The sequence below is a fragment of the Taudactylus pleione genome, unplaced genomic scaffold, assembly GCF_031769625.1.
Source record: "Taudactylus pleione unplaced genomic scaffold, aTauple2 ptg000292l, whole genome shotgun sequence".
In the NCBI taxonomy this organism is placed as follows: domain Eukaryota; kingdom Metazoa; phylum Chordata; class Amphibia; order Anura; family Myobatrachidae; genus Taudactylus; species Taudactylus pleione.
The window spans coordinates 3633741-3653610 of NW_028284694.1; the positions used below are offsets into that span (position 1 = coordinate 3633741).

Consider the following 19870-nt stretch of genomic DNA (forward strand, 5'->3'; position numbering starts at 1 on the left):
CTTGTGGATAAACTTCATTACAATAAATCCTCAACAGCATTAGCCCAATAGTTGTCTTAGCCATTGATACTCTTTTGGGCAGTCTCTTGAGGGTATATGTACTAAAGTGCTGTTTTTTAGAAGTGGAGATGTTGCCCACAGCAACCAATCAGATTCTACTCAACATGTATCTAGCACCATATAGAAGATAATAGCTAGAATCTATGGGCAATATCTCCACTTTAATAAATATATCCCTTGGTGTCTCGCCGATTGGTTCTCTCTAGGGAGTTGTATTTAAACGTTTTCACAGATGCTACCTCTCTGCCCACCAGAGTTACTTGCCTCATGTACTTATCCACTATCCATACTTGTCCTAGATATGATACGAACATATAGCATCGTCTTCGGGGCCCATTGGCTATGGCTTAGGGCTAATAGAAAATATGCTATGTATCATCTTGTGAGATTCCTACCCTTTACACCCCCGAAAAGGCCATTTTGAGGCTTTTTATTACTCAACAAAGAGTATTTAGGGGTGTAAAAAGGCTTTCACTGGTGATTAGAGCTGCCAATGAAAAGACCATTCTCTTAGTATGGATTCAATATGGAATACGGCCATTCACATAATTTTGGGAGAAACGTAATTTTATTTAGAGAGGAGCGGATGAAGGTTTTTCCTCCTCCACTATGAATGAGTTCCCCTCTCGCTACCCCGCTACCCTCATTTCCCATTGACTATTCTGGACACTTGGCAGCTTATATGCATGCACAAACTGAATTGGGCACATGCGTGCTTTCAGCCAGAAGCGGGGAAGGCTCTCTCATCTGCGTAAGACTTCATACTTCGGACCCAGATAACGTCTGGTTTTCCCAAGAGCTGTCTCATCTCCGCCACCTTGACATTTGGTACATAAATTATTTAGTTCTCTTTGCGACATGGACGTTGTTTATTGGGGCTTTCTCACGAATCTTGATAAACAGGCCCTCAAATGCGAAATTACAGTGAATGAATGTGAAGTGACAGTTCCCCTTTCTCTTTTGCTTGTTTAAGATGTAAATGAGCCTTGAACAAGCTGTAAGATTGTAAAGACAAAAATACATAAGAATTTTAATTTATTGAGAGGCTGGCTTAAAAGTGATAGTGGATAGGGTTTAAAGTGACATTTATATCTCAACAATCCCACAAATGATTGCAAACAGCAATAACATTGAGGCATGGCACTTCCCTATGAATCACTCATAAAACGACTAATTAATTGCACCATGTTTCAGGAACGCCTTATATGCAGGACTATATTATTCATGCTGGGATTTCTCCATACTTCTTGGATGTATTTGTTCTGTATCACTTTTGGGCTTACTAAATAACATAGTGCTAGGAACACAAATATGTTGCAAGACATAGCAACCATTTATACTGTATTATTACTTTTTCTCCTGCACAATTAAGGGAAATTGATAGGAACTGAATCTGGTTGCTATGAAATACAGGACATTGTGTACATTGCATTAAAAAGTTATTAAATGTTATTAAAATGTTTGAGCAGGCAAAACACCATGGATGGGCACATAATATTAGATTAAAATGTATTTCCTGCCCAACTTGATTTCAGAAGAGTTTCCATTCATAGACTTAGAAACAAACTCTGAGTAAGTCGCAAGTCCAGCCAGCTCGAGAATCACACATCACAAGTTAGGTGAAGGCCCGGATGAAACGTATATGTATTATATTACCAAGAAGCTGAGATCTCACAGATAAAGATCTTACAGAACCAACAGTTGGTATCAACGGAATCGGTATGAAATACCGACAGTCGGAATCCTGGCGATCAGAAACCCGACGCCGGGATCCCGACAGGGTTAACATACCGACACTTGTTGGTCGGTATGCTAACCCTCCCTCTAAGGCTAACCCTCCCTCCCTGATGCCTGAACCTAACCTCCCCCCCTAGTTCCTAAACCTAACCTCCCCCTCTCCGCACCCTAAACCTAACCCTCCCCCCTTAGTGGTTAACCTTAATCCTCCCCCTAGTGCCTAACTACATTACTTACCTTTGGCATCCCGGCGGTCAGGATGCCGGGATTCTGACCGGCGTCGGTATTCTTGCGTAAGCACCGGCATCCTGACCACCGGGATGCCAAATGCATACTGGTATCAACACTTTGCTATAGATAGTGCTCTATGCTCCATCCACTAATCTTAGTCTTCTTATAAAATATTCCCTTTAAATTTGTGCCTCTGTAATGAGTAATAAGACTGCCTCTGTTTTTCTGTCCCATAGGTAGATGTGGCAACGTTATGCTGGTTACTGTGAAGCTCATACATCAATGTATCTGAACCTGCAGTTGGACTGCTGTAGTCTTCTTTGTTTGGTCACTGTGAGTGGAAGATCTTCGTACGATTCCTCATGGTGGATGAGGAAGACGTGTCTGTGAGATTACGTCAGAGATGTGTGATTGACGCTTGTGTTAAACTTGGAAAAAGTGGAAATGAAACTCATGAAATGTTGCGGCAAGCATACGGTGGAGAAACAATTAGCCGTGCTGCAGTATTTCGGTGGTGGAAGCACTTCAAAGAGGGTAATATGCGAGTGACTGACGAAGTGCGTTCTGTGAGACCATCCACCGCGGTTACAGATGTCAACATTGCCAAAGCTGCGGAGATGTTGCCAAATGACAGAAGGTAACTTTATGCAAACTTTTGGCTTCACTTGGCATCTCATTCCAACGGGTTCAGCATAGTGTGACAAAGGAACTGAAAATGCATCGCGTGTGTGCCAGGCGGGTACCCAGAAAGAGCAGATGTGACGCCGAGTTGAATCGTGCAAGAACACCGTTCGATTGTTGGAGAGGATACCCGATTTCCTGACATCAATTGTGACGTGTGACGAATCGTGGATTCGTCATTATGATCCGGAATCCAAACAACAGACCAGTGTATGGAAACACATGAATTTGCCTCCTCCCAAAAAGTTCTGTGTGATTCCTTCTGTGTGTACAGTCATGCTTCTGTTGTTCTTTGATGTGCACGGTATGATCCTACAGCGCTGGGTTCCCCAAGGACAGACAATTAATGGTGACTACTATACAAACGTCCTGAAAACCCATTTGCATGGAGCCATGAGGAAGGAAAGACCACGTTTGCTGAAGAAAGTGGTTTTTGGTCCCAGACAATACCCCACCACATGTTGCTGCTGTTGCATTGGCAGCACTGACTGAAATTAATAGGACAGCACTGAAACACCCTCCATATAGCCCGGACTTAGCGCCCTATGAGTTCTGGGCATTCCCAACCCTGAAACAACAACTGCGTGGAAAGAAGTTCTCAACAGATAATGAAGTGAAAAATGCCGCAGCTACAACACTAACAGTGATGTCACAAAACCATCTACTGCACGTCTGCGAATCGTTGTTGAAACGCTGCAAATGATGTATTGAATGTGAAGGACGCTACTTTGAAAAAGAAAAATGTTCAGACCCTGTGGAGTCATCTGATTCTGAATAAAAAAATAAGTGTCTACTTTTCAATCAGCCCTCGTATATCTCTCTTCTCTTCTTTCTTCTTGCTAATCTGATGTTTTCCCATGGAGTAAGCCTAAATGGTGGTCTTCATCGGGTTTGATCCAAATATATAATTTGCTTTGTTTTAGGGGTATATGATTCTGCACTTGCTGAGTGAAGGGGGGGGGGGGGAGTGTGCAGGGAGATGAGGCCACAGTTATAAATGGGAGAGGATACTGTCAATTTAACTAGGGTTTACCCTCACCCTAGAAATATTTTATTTTTTTACAATGTTGATATATAATTGATATACTTGATATATAATGTGTGTGTGTGTGTATGTGTGTATATATATATATATATATATATACTGTGTGTATATATATATATATATATATATATATATATACATACATACATACATATACAGCCATGGCCAAAAATGTTGAAAATGACACAAGTATTGGTTTTCACAAAGCTTGCTGTTTCAGTTTTTATGATGGCAAGTTGCATATACTCCAGAATGTCATGCAGAGTGAACAGATGAATTGCAAAGTCCTTCTTTGCCATGACAATGAACTTAGGGCCTGATTCAGACCCGGACGCTAAGCCGTGGACGCACGCTATGGCCGATAGTCACCCGTCTGCGCATGCGTATGCGTCAATATGCGCATATGCGAGTCACTCACTGCACTCGGGAATTGTGCACTCGTAGTACACAGACTGGACGCTGCTTTGAGTGACAGATAGCGCCGTGTGTGGCTGGTAACAAGGGAAGGTGCTTGTGAAGGGGGGAGAGGTGCTGCGAATGCAGGCGTGTCTGAGCATCTAAACAGCGTTTTATAGGTGTGCATAATTAGCATGGAGGCGTCGTTGTATCCGTCACTTGGTTGTATTTCAGCTTGCAGTGATCGCAGTGCTTGCGGTTGGGTAGGGTCGACCTCAAGGGCTGTGTGCAGCTCCGAAGGCTCTCGATGGTTCGATGGTTCTGAATAATCATAAACTTCCTGGAGATGACGTGTGTTAAGAAAGAAAAGTGGGCGTCTTTAGACAGGGTGCGTTCGCTCTGCTGTCGCTCTTTAAGACATAGAGGGCGTCCTTACACCAGACAGTGCGATTGTGGAATTTGCATACCCGGCCCCTTTTGGCTGTGAGAAGGCGCAGCTTAGTGTCCGGGTCTGAATCGCCACCTAAATCCCAAAAACATTTCCAATGCATTTCAGCCCTGCCACAAAAGGACCAGCTAACATCATGTCAGTCATTCTCTCGTAAACACAGGTGAGAGTGTTGACGAGGACAAGGCTGGAGATCACTCTGTCATGCTGATTGAGTTAGAATAACAGACCGGAAGCTTTAAAAGGAGGGTGGAGCTTGAAATCATTGTTATTCCTCTGTTAACCATGGTTACCTGCAAGGAAACACATGCTGTCATCATTGCTTTGCACAAAAAGGACTTCACAGGCAAGGATATTGCTGCTAGTAAGATTGCACCTAAGTCAACCATTTATCAGATCATCAAGAACTTCAAGGAGAAAGGTTTAATAGTTGTGAAGAAGGCTTCAGGGCACGCAAAAATGTCCAGCAAGCGCCAGGACCGTCTCCTAAAGTTGAATCAACTGCGGGATTGGAGCTCCATCAGTGCAGAGCTTGCTCTGGAATGGCAGCAGGCAGGTGTGAGTGCATCTTCACGCACATTGATGCAAAGACTTTTGGAGGATGGCCTGGTGTCAAGAAGGGCAGCAAAGAAGCCACTTCTCTCCAGGAAAAACATCAGGGACAGACTGATATTCTGCAAAAGGTACAGGGATTGGACTGCTGAGGACTGGGGTAAAGTTATTTTCTCTGATGAATCCCCTTTCAGATTGTTTGGGGCATCTGGAAAAACGCTTGTCCGGAGAAGGAAAGGTGAGCGCTACCATCAGTCCTGTGTCATGCCAACAGTAAAGCATCCTGAGACTATTCATGTGTGTGGTTGCTTCTCAGCCACGGGAGTGGGCTCACTCACAATTTTGTCTAAGAACACAGGTATGAATACAGAATGATACCAATACATCCTCCAAGAGCAACTTCTCTCAACCATCCAAGAACAGTTTGGTGATGAACAATGCTTTTTCCAGCATGATGGAGCACCTTGCCATAAGGCAAAAGTGATAACTAAGTGGCTCGAGGAACAAAACATCAAAATTTTGGGTCCATGGCCAGGAAACTTCCCAGACCTTAATCCCATTGAGAACTTGTGGTCAATCCTCAAGAGGTGGGTGGACAAACAAAAACCCACAAATTCTGACAAACTACAAGCATTGATTAGGCAAGAATGGGCGTCCATCAGTCAGTATCTGGCCCAGAAGTTGATTGACAGCATTCCAGGGCGAATTGCAGAGGTCTTGAAAAACAAGGGTCAACACTGCAAATATTGACTCTTTGCATAAGCTTGGAAATTGCCAATAAAAGCCTTTACACTTATGAAATGCTTGTAATTTTACTTCAGTATACCATAGTAACATCTGACAAAAAGGTCTAAAAATACTGAAGCAGCAAACTTTGTGAAAACCAATACTTCTCAAAACTTTTGGCCATAGCTGTATGTATATGTACAAAAGTGACAACTATCTACTGGGAGTGTATTGGTATGTGTGTGAGGGGGGGAGGGGGCCGCGAGCTGAGTCTCTGCCCTTGATGACAGGAAGCCAAGTTTTACTCCTGGGCAGTCACTGGGCTACACGTGTCAGTAGGACCGACAAGGAGGGATCCGAAAGATCTATCTCTAGTAAAAAATTTGTTGGAGTAGTCCAAGCTCCAGAGTGCAGAGGTAAATTTGTCCATTTAGTACTCCTCATAGAAACCTACTGTATGGTTGCTGATCTTGCGTTTGTAAACGAGGGACCACAGCAGGATATATGAACCCTGGGGTGATACAATTGTGAAGCAGAGATTACAGAGGCAGTAACATGGCATTAGGCCAAACAAAAAGTATGGGCAACCAATGTTTAATTTATCTTCGGGAAATAAAAGGCAAGATCCCAGCATTATTGGGTAAGTGCTGATAGTATGATTACCATAAATCTCATTCATTGTGTTAGGCACAGCGGGAAGCAAGTCCACACCATTTAGAATTCTCACTTCTTGACCTCAGGTCTCACCGCAAAATATCTGTTGACATTTTTGGTAACACGGTTTCTCTTCATGTGCCTAAGCTGTTGATTTGTTTCGTCGAGATAAAGCATTACATTTTGTCTCATGTTTTCCTAAGATTTCAGTATCAAAGGTAACACTCTCCATCTGCTTTCAACATGTTTCTTCTGACATTAACTAATGTCTCCTATTAGCAGTTAAAGAGGCCAATCTGGTGAGAGTGGTTTCCAGGCAGAGTTCAAACAGGCCACAAGGAGAAGCACATTCTACGCCAGCTCCTTACTCTTTGTCTATTGTTCAGCCAAAGTCCTGGGGAGCACATTAGAGAAACACAAGTCATGTTTATCACAAATCTCTGGCCTAACACTGCAAATAAACATTATTGATGCCTAACAAATCAGTGGAATCAAATTGATCCTGGGAAACTGATCGATAGTGGGTTCTAACAGTTTAAAAGGAGCAGGATACACCTGTCAGTTACGGATTTATATAACCCATTTATTACTTGTGACCAATCAGAGATTTTTTGATGCATAATACTGCGGGGGGCTATTGCAGTAGCGGCTGCGTCTTTTGTGGCAACCTACTGGCTGAGATGGGAAACCGCTGATGTGCGTACAAAGATGCGCTTTCGGGGCACCAATAGCCAGACCATCGGACATTGCACCTGCCCTATGGCAAGCGCAGAATGTCCGACTGAACACGCCTGCCGGCGTCAGTTTTTACATGCAGTCGCTGACACCGACCGCGTCTGGTAGCCACCCACCAGTTACCACCCAGAAACGAGCATCGAAAGTGCCTGGATCAGCATGCAAATTTGATCTGCATCGGCAAGCATTGGGACGCATGCGCAGTGCAGCTCGGATGCATGGGCAGGGGAAGCCATCAGCCACTTGTGCCCAATGGCTCCCCTGCGTCCCCCTCATTGTTTAAAAGTGCAATCAGCACTGCCAAACTCTAGGCTGACACAGTATCCTTTCAGCCCGCATTGTGACAATAAGATAAGTCACAACTACTGATCATAAGATAATAAGGGCCTGATGCAAAGGTGCACACTATTACAGCCACAACTGTGTCTAATGCAACAGCTGAAAGGGTTTGTACATAGACACCCACCGGCTGCGGTGCTAATCCGCTGCTGTGCACGCTCCATACTGTAGGTTGCACCATCGGAGGTTGCACCAACCCTATGGCAGGTGCAATTTCTCTGTCTAACAATGGATGCTGGGTTCAGTGAAATGGCATCTTGAGATGCAGTCACTGACCGCGACATACCTGCGTCTGGCCGCCATCCTCCTGTTACCACCCAGAAACACACATTGAAATTGTCTCTCTCTGCTTCCAAATTCATTCTGCGGCTTTCTGCGGCAACCATCGGAACGCATCATGCGTGCGACTCAGACGCATGCACAGACTGAAAACATTGTCCGCTTGTGTGCACCTTTGAATCAGGCCCTATGTCACCCCTACTGATTACAAAATAACAGCAGACACCTACTGATCAATAGATAACAAGTCACACCTGCTGATCACAAGCTAATAAATCACACTTACCAATCACAAGATAATAAATCACGCCTATCAATCACAAGATAATAAGTCACACTTACCAATCACAAGATAATAAATCATACCTACCAATCACAAGACAATAAATCACGCCTACCAATCACAAGATAGTAAGTTACTCCTACAAATCGCAAGATAATAAGTCACTCCTACCAATCACAAGATAATAAGTCACTCCTACCAATCACAAGATAATAAGTCACTCCTACCAATCACAAGATAATAAGTCACTCTTACCAATCACAAGATAATAAGTCACTCCTACCAATCACAAGATAATAAGTCACTCCTACCAATCACAAGATAATAAGTCACTCCTACCAATCACAAGATAAATCGTCACACTTACCAATCACTAGATAAAAAAACACCTACCAATAACAAGATAATAAATCACTCCAACCTATTACAAGATAATAAGTCACACCTACTGATCGCAAGATAATAAGTCACACCTGCCGATCACAAGATAAGTCACTCCTACCTATCACAAGATAATAAGTCACTCCTACTTATCACAAGATAATAATTCACAACTACCAAATACATGAATATAAATCACAACCACCAAGGAAATTAAACACACCAACTGATCACAAGATAATAATAAATCACACCTAACTTATCAAATATAATAAATCACACCAACCAATAATAAGTCACACCTATCAATCAAAATATAGAAAATATAGTAACACCTATTAATCCACTACTTCAGGGGTCAGGGAACTTTTTTACCTTTTACCCCAAAATATATTTAGATATGCCGACGTTACCACCTTGATTTGAAAGGAAGGAAATCATATAGTAGTGCCCCAATATAATGCCCCTGTAGTAGTGCCCCCATATAATGCCCCTGTAGTAGTGCCCAAATATAATGTCCCTGTAGTGGTGCCCCAGGGAAGGATCCGGACGCCCGCTGGTATTAACATCTCAGCGGGCGTCCGGGTTAGAGCCTCCCTGCAGCACAGCCAGGGGAAATGGACGGACAGCCGGGCATGCATAGAATGATTCATATGCATGCCCGGCTGTCCGTCCATTACCCCCAGGAATTTCATTTTTACCCCATGTGGGGTAATTTACCCCTGTTCCCCGACCACTGCACTACTTCATGATGCTCATAGATGATGCTACAAGGATGACACATGTATACTTTCTGAAAGCCAAGAGTGAAGTAACTGTTAAATTACAGAATAAAAGAGTCTAGTAGACATTTAATCAGGCCTAAAAATAAAAGTGCTGATGTCAGAAAATAGTGGCGTATATGAGAACATAGATCTCATTAACTCTCTAAAGAAGAATGGCATCCAATACAAATAAACAATAACCTACACACCTATGCAGAATGACAGACTGTGCTAAGTGATGTGGGTTTGGACAAGAAATTCTGGGCAGAGACTGTGGTGGACCTCAAGTATCGAGCACCTACAGTGGCCGTCAAAGGTAAAACAGAACTGGAGGCATAGTCTAATAAATAGCCAAGTGTCAATTATCTTTGTGTCTTTGGGTGTAAACCGTATGCCCATATCCCTAAAAAAAGTAGGAACAAGTTAGATCCCAAGTCCATCTGATGTATCATGGTTGGATATTGCTGAGAAAGCAAAAGATACAGGTTATGGGACATTGTCAATAAAAAGCTCATAAAACCAAGAGACGTAGTGTTTCTCGAGAAAGTTACAACTAAAGAAACGTTGGATATTGCAACACCACTAAAAATTGTGATGCTAGATACACCAACAGCTGGAAGAGTGTCAGGAACGGAAACCACAAATACAAGTGATCAAGCACAGAGCAGGAGCTCTATGAGGAGCAACAAGGTAGACAACCTCGAAGACAGAGTGAAGCATTTTCTGACTTTGTCTGCTGTGAACCTCAAACTAATCAAGAAGCAAAGTCCAGCAGTGACTGGGAAGAATGGAAATCAGATGCAAACAAGGAGCTTGAATGACAATGTCACATGGACCATTATGGACAAACTGAGTAACCACAAAACAGTCAAAACCAATGGGGTCTTCTGCAAGAAGCTAAACACCGATAGAAGTCTTGCTTGCTATAAAACCCTGACTTGTTGCCAAGGCTTACATTAGGTATGGTCATTGCTACGTATATATATATTTATATATATCTACTGGTTATGATTTGCTGCTACTGTATGCCAACTGGACTTTGATTAAGCCTTCTTAAATGGTGGAGGAGATTTACATGGAGTCACTGGGACATTACAATGTTGTGGCATTTCCAGAGGGAAAAGTATGTCTGCTAAAGAAATCATTGTATGGTCTTAAACAAAGTGGCTGCTGCTGGTACAGTGTATTGCTAGAAATTGACTTTGTACGTTCTAAAACAAATCACTGTTTGTACTTTGGGCCTTATTCAGAGATGGACGCAATAGCACAGCCACTGCGTCTTTGTACCCACCTCAATCAAACACCACTGACAGCTATCAACATCGTAGGTTGTGTCAATAACACCTACTGATCACGAGTTAATAAGTCACACCTACCGAACAAAATAATAAAAAAGTAACGTAATATGTTACACCTACCAATCAAAATCTGACAAGTTATACCTTTTGATCACAAGATAATAAGTGATATCTACCGATCATAAGATAATAAGTCACATCTACTGATCATAAGTGTAACGATTTGGTGCATAGCTCCATCTTACTGGGTTCGGAGGTCAGCTCTCAGCCCCTTTAACGCACTCTGGTTTTCCTCTGCCTGTTCTCTCACCTGATGACGGCATTGTCATCATGGCCACAGCGCATCCCCTAGGGTGGCTGGCGGAGTAGTCTTATGGATATTTTAAGGGCACAGGCTCATCTTGATCATGTTAAGCCATGTACACACTGGCTGATATTGTGAACGATAACAATGTCATTATCGTTCAATCATTCACAATATCGTCCAGTGTGCATGCAAGATATCGTTAACGATGCGCACTCCTGCAGATCGTTAACGATATCTTTCATCGCCTGAACATACAGGCCAACCTGACGATATCGTCAGGTTGTGCATGTTCAGGGATGCTGCCGTTGACGTCACTGAACGATGTTGTTAAGGACATCGTTCAGTGTATAGGCTCAATGTCGTTATGATATCGCTCATTGAGCGAATCATTAAGTGTGTATGTGCCTTTAGTCTAGTACCAACACCAAACAAGCCCAGCCTATACAAGCGCACTCTGAGCACATCGTGGATTTCTTGTGTGCCAGACCCTTGTTTGCTCTTGACCTTGACTCTAAACGGGATGTAGTCAGGAAACCTCCCGACAGTAAAAGCCCAGCATGGGACTAATGATAGGTGTCTAAATATAATCGTTAGCCCCACGCCGAAATTCCAACGCCCAGCATACCGAACATCCCGGGCGTCGGGAGCTCATAGCCATGGGGGGAGAGGGTTAGGGACTCCTGAGGGGAACTTGGGGTTAGGCATCCCCGCCGGGAGGGTTAGGCTAGGGGAAAGGGGGGTTAGGGTCTGGAACCTCCAGGGGGAGGTTAGGGCTAGGCACCCCCCCGGGAGGGTTAGGGTGCGAGGAAGGGGGTTAGGTTTAGGCACCCCTGGGGGGAGGTTAGGGTTAGGCACCCCTAAGGGAGGGGAGGGTTAGGGTACTTTCTTAGATCTTCATCTGCCGGCCTTCCAGCGTCGGGATTTCATCCGCCGGGCTTAGGTCCGGCGGTAATACATACCGATTCCCTTTAAACCTGTGCATGTACCCTTTATCTCAGCCTGAATGTGCATCTGTACCTGTGGCCTTGACCTAAGCCTCTTTCCCATTCTGATCCTGTGCTTGTGGTCTTGGCTCCATTTGGCGGGGACTGAATCCCTTCACCACGGGAGTTACTGCTGCTACAAACAGAGACGCCATACGGAGATCCAAGCTCCCTAGATAACAGGTGAGAGCTTTCCATCGTGACACCGTATTACAGACCGCTCACCTATTCACAGGCAATATTGGGCTACTTGAATATTTCTCCTGCCATTCAAAGGATACTTTACAATACGGTGGTGATAAGTGTATCAATTTGCATCCTCACTTTTTTTGGAGATTATCCTACATAGCCAGCGGGCCCGCAGCCATTCAATTTGGACATTGTTATCTCTACAGTAAGATCACCAATGTGATATTATGCACAGTTTTCTTTAAATAGATTATCCAGGGTTATATGTTTTATTATCTATTATATCATTTTAACTGTTAATAAATTTGTATATTTTAACACACGAACCTTGTCATATATTATCTATACCCCCTGACACACCGGCTGCTTTTTCTTCACTTTCCATTTGGCCACTTCCTTGTTTTCTGATTCTCTACCAGGCTTTGCTTCTGCCACCTTCCAAGCTAGTCATGTCCAGTGGGCAGTTATAGGACTGCAGCCTGCGGGCCCCTGACAGCAAAGCCCATGCCATGTGTCGGTTTTTGATGAAGACCAGTGGGTCCGTTAGACTCTGTGTTGCAAACTCTAGATTGACAGAGCAGTGGCGTAACTAGGGTATTTGGAGCCCAGGGCCAAAGGCGCGCGCGGTAAAAAATGAGCATGGTCACTTAAAAATGGGGCGTGTCAACATGACATACCCCTTTATCGTCACTCTAAACATTCCTTTCCATATGCACCTTAACCCCAGTAGTACTCCTTATCCAGTGCTCCAGGTATGCAATGTCCCCAGTTGTGGTCCCTCTTATGGAGGCCCATAGTAGTGCCCCTTATACAGTACCCCCAGTAGTGGTCCCCATTATGCAGCCCCTCATTAGTTCCCCTTATTCAGTGCCCCCAGTAGTGGTCCCCCTTATGCAGTGCACCATGTAGTGGTCCCCCCTATGAAGTGGTCCCCCTTATATAGTGCCCCCAGTAGTAGTCCCCCCTATGCAGTGCCCCCAGTAGTGTACCCCCTATGCAGTGCCCTTTATATAGTGCCCTCAGCAATAGTCCACCCCCATGCAGTGACCCCAGTAGTGCTCCCCCTTATGCAGGCCTCCAGCAGTGATCCTCCCCTATCCAGTGCCCTTATACAGTGCCCCCTGTAGTGGTCCTCCCTATTTAGTGCTCCCAGTAGTGGGTCCCCTAGTAGTAAGCCCCTTATCAGTGCCCCCAGTAGTAGTTTCCCCCCCAGTAGTAGTCCCCAGTAGAGGTTCCCCCTCCCAGTGCAGTGCCCCTAGTCCCTTATATAGTGCCCCCAGCATTAGTCCCAGCACCATGCAGTGCCCCAGTAGTGGTCCCCCTTATGCAGGCACCCAGTAGTGATCCTCCCCTATCCAGTGCCCTTATACAGTGCCCCCTGTAGTGGTCCTTCCTATTTAGTGCTCCCAGTAGTGGGTCCCCTAGTAGTAAGCCCCTTATCAGTGCCCCCAGTAGTAGTTTCCCCCCCAGTAGTAGTCCCCAGTAGAGGTTCCCCCTCCCAATGCAGTGCTCCAAGTAGTAGCCCCCCCACTTGTTGTCCCCAGTAGTGCCCCACTCCCAGTAGAGGTCCCCCCCAGTAATGGTGCCCCCAGTAGTAGTAGTGGTAGTAGCCCCCCCAGTAATGGTGCCCCCAGTAGTAGTAGTAGTATCTCACCCCCCAGTAATGGTGTCCCCAGTAATAGTAGTGGCAGTAGCCCTCCCAGTAATGGTGCCCCCAGTAGTAGTAGTATCCCCCCCTAGTAATGGTGGCCCCAGTAGTAGTACTGTAGTAGAAGTAATAGTAGTATCTCCCCCCCAATAATGGTACCCCCAGTACTAGTAGTAGTATCTCCCCCCCCAGTAATGGTGCCCCCAGTAGTAGTAGTAGTATCTCACCCCCCAGTAATGGTGTCCCCAGTAATAGTAGTGGCAGTAGCCCTCCCAGTAATGGTGCCCCCAGTAGTAGTAGTATCCCCCCCTAGTAATGGTGGCCCCAGTAGTAGTACTGTAGTAGAAGTAATAGTAGTATCTCCCCCCCAATAATGGTACCCCCAGTACTAGTAGTAGTATCTCCCCCCCCCAGTAATGGTGCCCCCAGTAGTAGTAGTAGTTCCCCCCAGTAATGGTGCCCCCAGTAGTAGTAGCATCTCCCCCCCAGTAATGGTGCCCACAGTAGTAGTAGCATCTCCCCCCCAGTAATGGTGCCCCCAGTAGTAGTAGTGGTAGTAGCCCCCCCAGTAATGCTGCCCCCAGTAGTAGTAGTAGTATCTCACCCCCCAGTAATGGTGTCCCCAGTAATAGTAGTGGCAGTAGCCCTCCCAGTAATGGTGCCCCCAGTAGTAGTAGTATCCCCCCCTAGTAATGGTGGCCCCAGTAGTAGTACTGTAGTAGAAGTAATAGTAGTATCTCCCCCCCAATAATGGTACCCCCAGTAGTAGTAGTAGTATCCCCCCCCCCAGTAATGGTGCCCCCAGTAGTAGTAGTAGTTCCCCCCAGTAATGGTGCCCCCAGTAGTAGTAGCATCTCCCCCCCAGTAATGGTGCCCACAGTAGTAGTAGCATCTCCCCCCCAGTAATGGTGCCCCCAGTAGTAGTAGTGGTAGTAGCCCCCCCAGTAATGGTGCCCCCAGTAGTAGTAGTATCTCCCCCCCAGTAATGGTGCCCCCAGTAATAGTAGTGGTAGTAGCCCCCCCCAGTAATGGTGCCCCAGTAATGATGCCCCCAGTAGTAGAATCTCCCCCTGTTCCCCGTAGTGCATACACACAAGTTATACAATAAAAAAAAAAAAACACTTACCTGAATCCACGCTCCAGCTCCGGCCACTGCTCCCGCCGCACGTCAGTCCCCCCGGGCTGGCGCGCTTTGCATTATGGGAGAGACGTCATGACGTCTCTCCCATTACCCACTGCAGGAGCCGGAAGGGAGCCGGCTCTTGCAGTGGGCCTGCAGCAGTCAATGAGAGTCTGTCTGACTCTCATTGGCTGCTGTTTAACACACACATCACCGCCAGCGCTGGTGGAGATGTGTGTGCAGCAGCAGCAGCAGCCAATGAGAGTCTGTCTGACCTCATTGGCTGCAGATTAACACACACATCGCCGCCAGCGCTGGCGGCGATGTGTGTGTTATGCACAGCCTGAGCCTGCCTGCCATCCTCCTCCTGGCGCTATTGGGCAAGTGCTCAGGGGGAGGGAAGGGGCTCGGTTGTGTAGCACATGACTGGCGCTGGAAGCCTAGTGCCGGTCATGTGTAAATGTGTGTGGGGGAGATGTATGAAGCCCAGAAGCGGTATAAGCGCACGTTAGGTGCGCTGATACCGCTTATCCCCGATGTATGATCGGGGGTTTGGGCAGTAAATGACAGGGGTGTTATGCGCCTCTGTCATTATCGGCACTGCTATCTACAAGATAGCAGCGCCGATAGCCTGGGCCATGTACGAACGGTCAGATCGCCTCGGCTCACTGTAGCTGTCGTTATCGATAGCTACAGCCTGGCACTGTCCTAGCCCCACAGCAGGGACAGCGCTGTCCCTGCTGGGGCTGCTGCTGGCTCCAGGCTGCAAGCGGGGATCTTGCGATACTTGTGAGATCCCGCGCATGCTCAGTGGAGCCGGCCGGGACAGAGACACAGCGCATCAGCACTAGGCTGATGCGCTGTGGTCTCTAGCAGGTAACACCGGAGGGGGGGAGTTAACGCTCCCCCTCTCCGGCTGATGAGATGTTCTTACATCTCATCGGTAGTGCTTCCTGCTTTGCCTCGGTAAAGAGGCAAAGTAGGAAGCGTTAATACCGGCACGTTAAGTGCCGCTATCATACATCTACCCCTCACTGTGGTTGGCGCTACACTGCCCCCCCCCCGTGCCGCCGGTCCCACGGCACCCAGGGCACTTGCCCCGCTGCCCTGCCCTAGTTATGCCACTGTGACAGTATACTCTCAGCTCTCATTGTGACAATAATATGAGAGACATCTAATGATCATAAGGTAATGTCACGCTTACCTATCACATGCAAAATATGTCACAAATAGGGACACGATTAACATTATGGACATTTCAGGAATAAGCACTTATAGTAAAAATACTAACGTTAAAGTGGGTGTAATGAAAATACAATAATAGTGCTTAAGGCGTTTAGGTATTTTGTTCACTTCCTAAAACAGTTGTTACTGAAGTGTGATAGACGCTGGTAAGCGCAGAGATACGCATTTGCACTCAGCTTAATTAAATTAACTTAAAAGTGCTCTCAAGTGAGCCAGTAATCGCCCCATGACTGCAGTATGTTACAAAGTGAATGAATACAGGCCCTGATTCAGACACGCTCGCAGCCGGAGGCAGCTCGCAGGTCTGAAGGGCGTTTTTTTTGTTTTTTTTCCTGTCCGTCCTCCTGGCAGCTCACTAAGTTGTGGGTGACCACCCACAGCTTTAGCAAGGGGCCAGGTGATGGTCGCAACCATCGCGACTATCGGGGCTTGCGACGAGACCTTTGAGGTAGGGTCTCGTCTGCCGCAAGCCCCAGTGAGCTTCCGGCTCTAATAGAGCCGGAAGCTCACTACTGACATCACTCGTTTGGGAACGCCTCCGTTTGGCCAGCCACCCCCCCCCGACCCGCCTACCAAATGGGGCGAGCAATTGATCAACATCGATAGCCGCCCCTTTTGGATGCGAGCGCTGGAGCGAGTGATTTCTCGCTTGCTCTGGGGCTCGCACATGCGCACTGCCCGGCCATCGACCCGCTTGCGAGCGCATAGCGCTTGCGAGCGGGTCTGAATCAGGCCCATAGTGTTTTAGTAACAACCATTTGTCATCTTCCTAAGGCTGAAGAGTAGCATCTGCTAACGCTGGCAAATGCAAAGTCACTCTGTTGAGAATATTGACTTCTAAGGCTAGTGTCACAGGAGCTATATAATGCCAGCGTAAGAAATGCCCATTATAGGCTTGGCAGCTTCCAAGATGCCACATCACACTCCAATTCTTAACCTACAAAACTATTTTGATTGGGCTTCTATGATTTTGAAATAAATATACTGTACTGTACCTTGGGCCTGATTCAGAGATGGACGGAATAGCACAGCCGCACACAAGCAGCTCTGCAATTCCGTCCATTTAAAATGCAAATGCAGAAGGTGGTGTCACCTCCTTGCTGCATCTACGTGATCCCTGATCCATCGGTCGCGATTGTTGTTGATGGGCCTGATTCAGCACGCTAGCAGGTGCCAGACTCATTCTGCGCATGTGCAGAGCAGGTCTGCAAGTACGCTTACAAACTGGCAGCAGGCTGTCAGTGATTGATAGTCTGCTGCCGTTTGGGGGCAGCGACAGCCTCCGTTACCCGAAACGGAGGCATGTTGCCGCCGTTGGGGGGGAGGGAGGTGGCCAGGATTTCCGTTGGGAGACGGAGATTTCCTGGCCTCTTCCCTTAAACTGCGGCGGGCGGCTGCGGGACCCTATGGGTCACCACAGTCGGCCGATGGTACACAGATTAACCGATGCTGCGTTGAACAACGCAGCTTGGTTAAGTAATGCATAGGGGGCGTGATGCTTCCTGTGCATTACCATATCTGCAAAGGATCGCAATTGCAAAGCTGCCTGAGTGCATACATCATATATTTATAGCCTGAGTGCATACATCATATATCTATAGCCTGAGTGCATACATCATATATCTATAGCCTGAGTGCATACATCATATATCTATAGCCTGAGTGCATACATCATATATCTATATCCTGAGTGCATACATCATATATCTATAGCCTGAGTGCATACATCATATATCTATAGCCTGAGTGCATACATCATATATCTATAGCCTGATTGTATACATCATAAATCTATACAAGACAAAAAGGAGCGCTATCTCTAGAGACTTAGGTATTTCTAATAATTAGATAATAAATCCACTAAAGGAAGAAATATCACAGAACATCAAGAATGGAGAGTCTCACAAATCATAGAATAAAATAAAAAATCTTTATAGACATGAAAATAAAAATACCCAGAAAACAAAAATAATTAATAAAAATACACATATATAGCAATGACATTAATCAGTGACATGAACATAAAAGCTAAAAAAGCTAAAAAAGATATAGCCAAATGATGACAAAACAATGGATACAGTGATCCTAATGATTATTTGTAAACCCTAGTCTGGTAGCTGCCGTAACTGGTGACTGAGGTATCAATTCTCCAATAATGTGCAACTATGTTGCCAATATGTAACAATAATGTCCTGTGAAGGTGGGATGAATAAAATAGAAATCCTCCAGTCTTGTGTATAATCTGATAAGTATCAGCAGCTGAGTTAGTTCATGGTACATCCATGTGAGCAGCCAGATATAAAGGGATTAAAATCAAATCTCAATCCTTATGCACAGTGATGTTATTAATAATAAATTCCCAAATGAGCACCGCTCCATCTCAAATGAGCACCGCTGGTACAGTCTCCTTCTATGAAAACAAGGTTTGCTTGAACAGTATAATAGTCCCAATGCTGGGATCTACTGGGGGGTTCAGGAACAATAATGCGGTGCACACACCAGGAGACAGTGTTTTATTCTATGATTTGTGAGACTCTCCATTCTTGATGTTCTGTGATATTTCTTCCTTTAGTGGATTTATTATCTAATTATTACAAATACCTAGGTCTCTAGAGATAGCGCTCCTTTTTGTCTTGTATTGTTTGTATCAAGAGGTTCAGCACCTCTATTGGTAGCAGCAATCACCTGAGGCCTCTATTTGTCTCTCTGCATTGTCCCCCTCTATATATTTACTGTGTTCCCAGTATACTATTATAACCATTCCTTTAGTTGTATAGCGCCCCGTTTTTGTTTTTTCTTTGTGATATCATAAATCTATAGCCTGAGTGCATACATCATATATCTATAGCCTGAGTGCATACATCATATATCTATAGCCTGAGTGCATACATCATATATCTATAGCCTGCATGCATACATCATATATCTATAGCCTGAGTGCATACATAATATATCTATAGCCTGTGTGCATACATCATATATCTATAGCCTGAGTGCAGCATTGCAATTACGATCCTTACAGAATCAGGCCCGATGTTCCATTGGCCAGGCTGTGGGAGCTAAAGCTAAAGCTTCCCGCAACCTGGCCGGGTCCTGGCAGCTTGCGAGGCCAGGAAGTCTGCATGCACCCTGGCCTCGTCCCTCACAGAAAATGGGGACGACACGCCACCGTTTCCGGGAACGCTGCCAGGGAACGCCCGCGCTCCGCCTCCCAAATGCTGCAGGCTGTCAATCTCGCTGCGGCTGGGACACACTGCGAGCGGGCTCGCAGTCGGAGGGCTGCACATGTGCAGTACACCTGCTGCGCATGCGCAGTCCTCCAAACATCGGTGATGTGCCATTGGGTTAGCGTACATCTCTGAATCAGGCCCCTTGTACACTCTTCAGTGAATGGTCACATAATGTATCGGAAAACATTTCCCCCTAAACATGAAGATCCCGCTAATCATTGCTAGGTAAATCTCCCTTACTGTACTGGCAGAAATATGATAGGGCCGTTGTACTGACATTGGTCTGACAATCATTTTCATTACCCCTACAGCATCAGGAGCTACAAGGTTCTCTCGGCAATCGGCACAAGACGATTTGATGGGCTTATTATATACAGAGATACATATGAAGAAATCATTACTATTATTATAATTTTACCGGCAGTGGGTTGAAGTTTTGATCCACCAGATGGTTGTAACCGTGATCAAAGAACGAATGCCGAATCACAACATCAATGCCTTGATTGGCTGACATTCCTAACGTGTTTAGCCACCTAAAT

The 19870-nt window shown here is 45.7% G+C and overlaps 1 protein-coding gene across 2 annotated transcripts in view; it reads right to left on the reverse strand.

The window, feature by feature from the left end:
• HPSE2 (heparanase 2 (inactive)) overlaps window positions 1–19870 on the reverse strand; it is a 349622-nt gene that overhangs the window by 35946 nt on the left and 293806 nt on the right. For both annotated transcript variants that reach the window (XM_088482773.1, XM_088482772.1), the window contains one exon: window positions 19750–19864. In XM_088482773.1, coding sequence (XP_088338899.1) covers window positions 19750–19864 — 115 coding nt within the window. The remainder of the gene's footprint in view (window positions 1–19749; window positions 19865–19870) is intronic.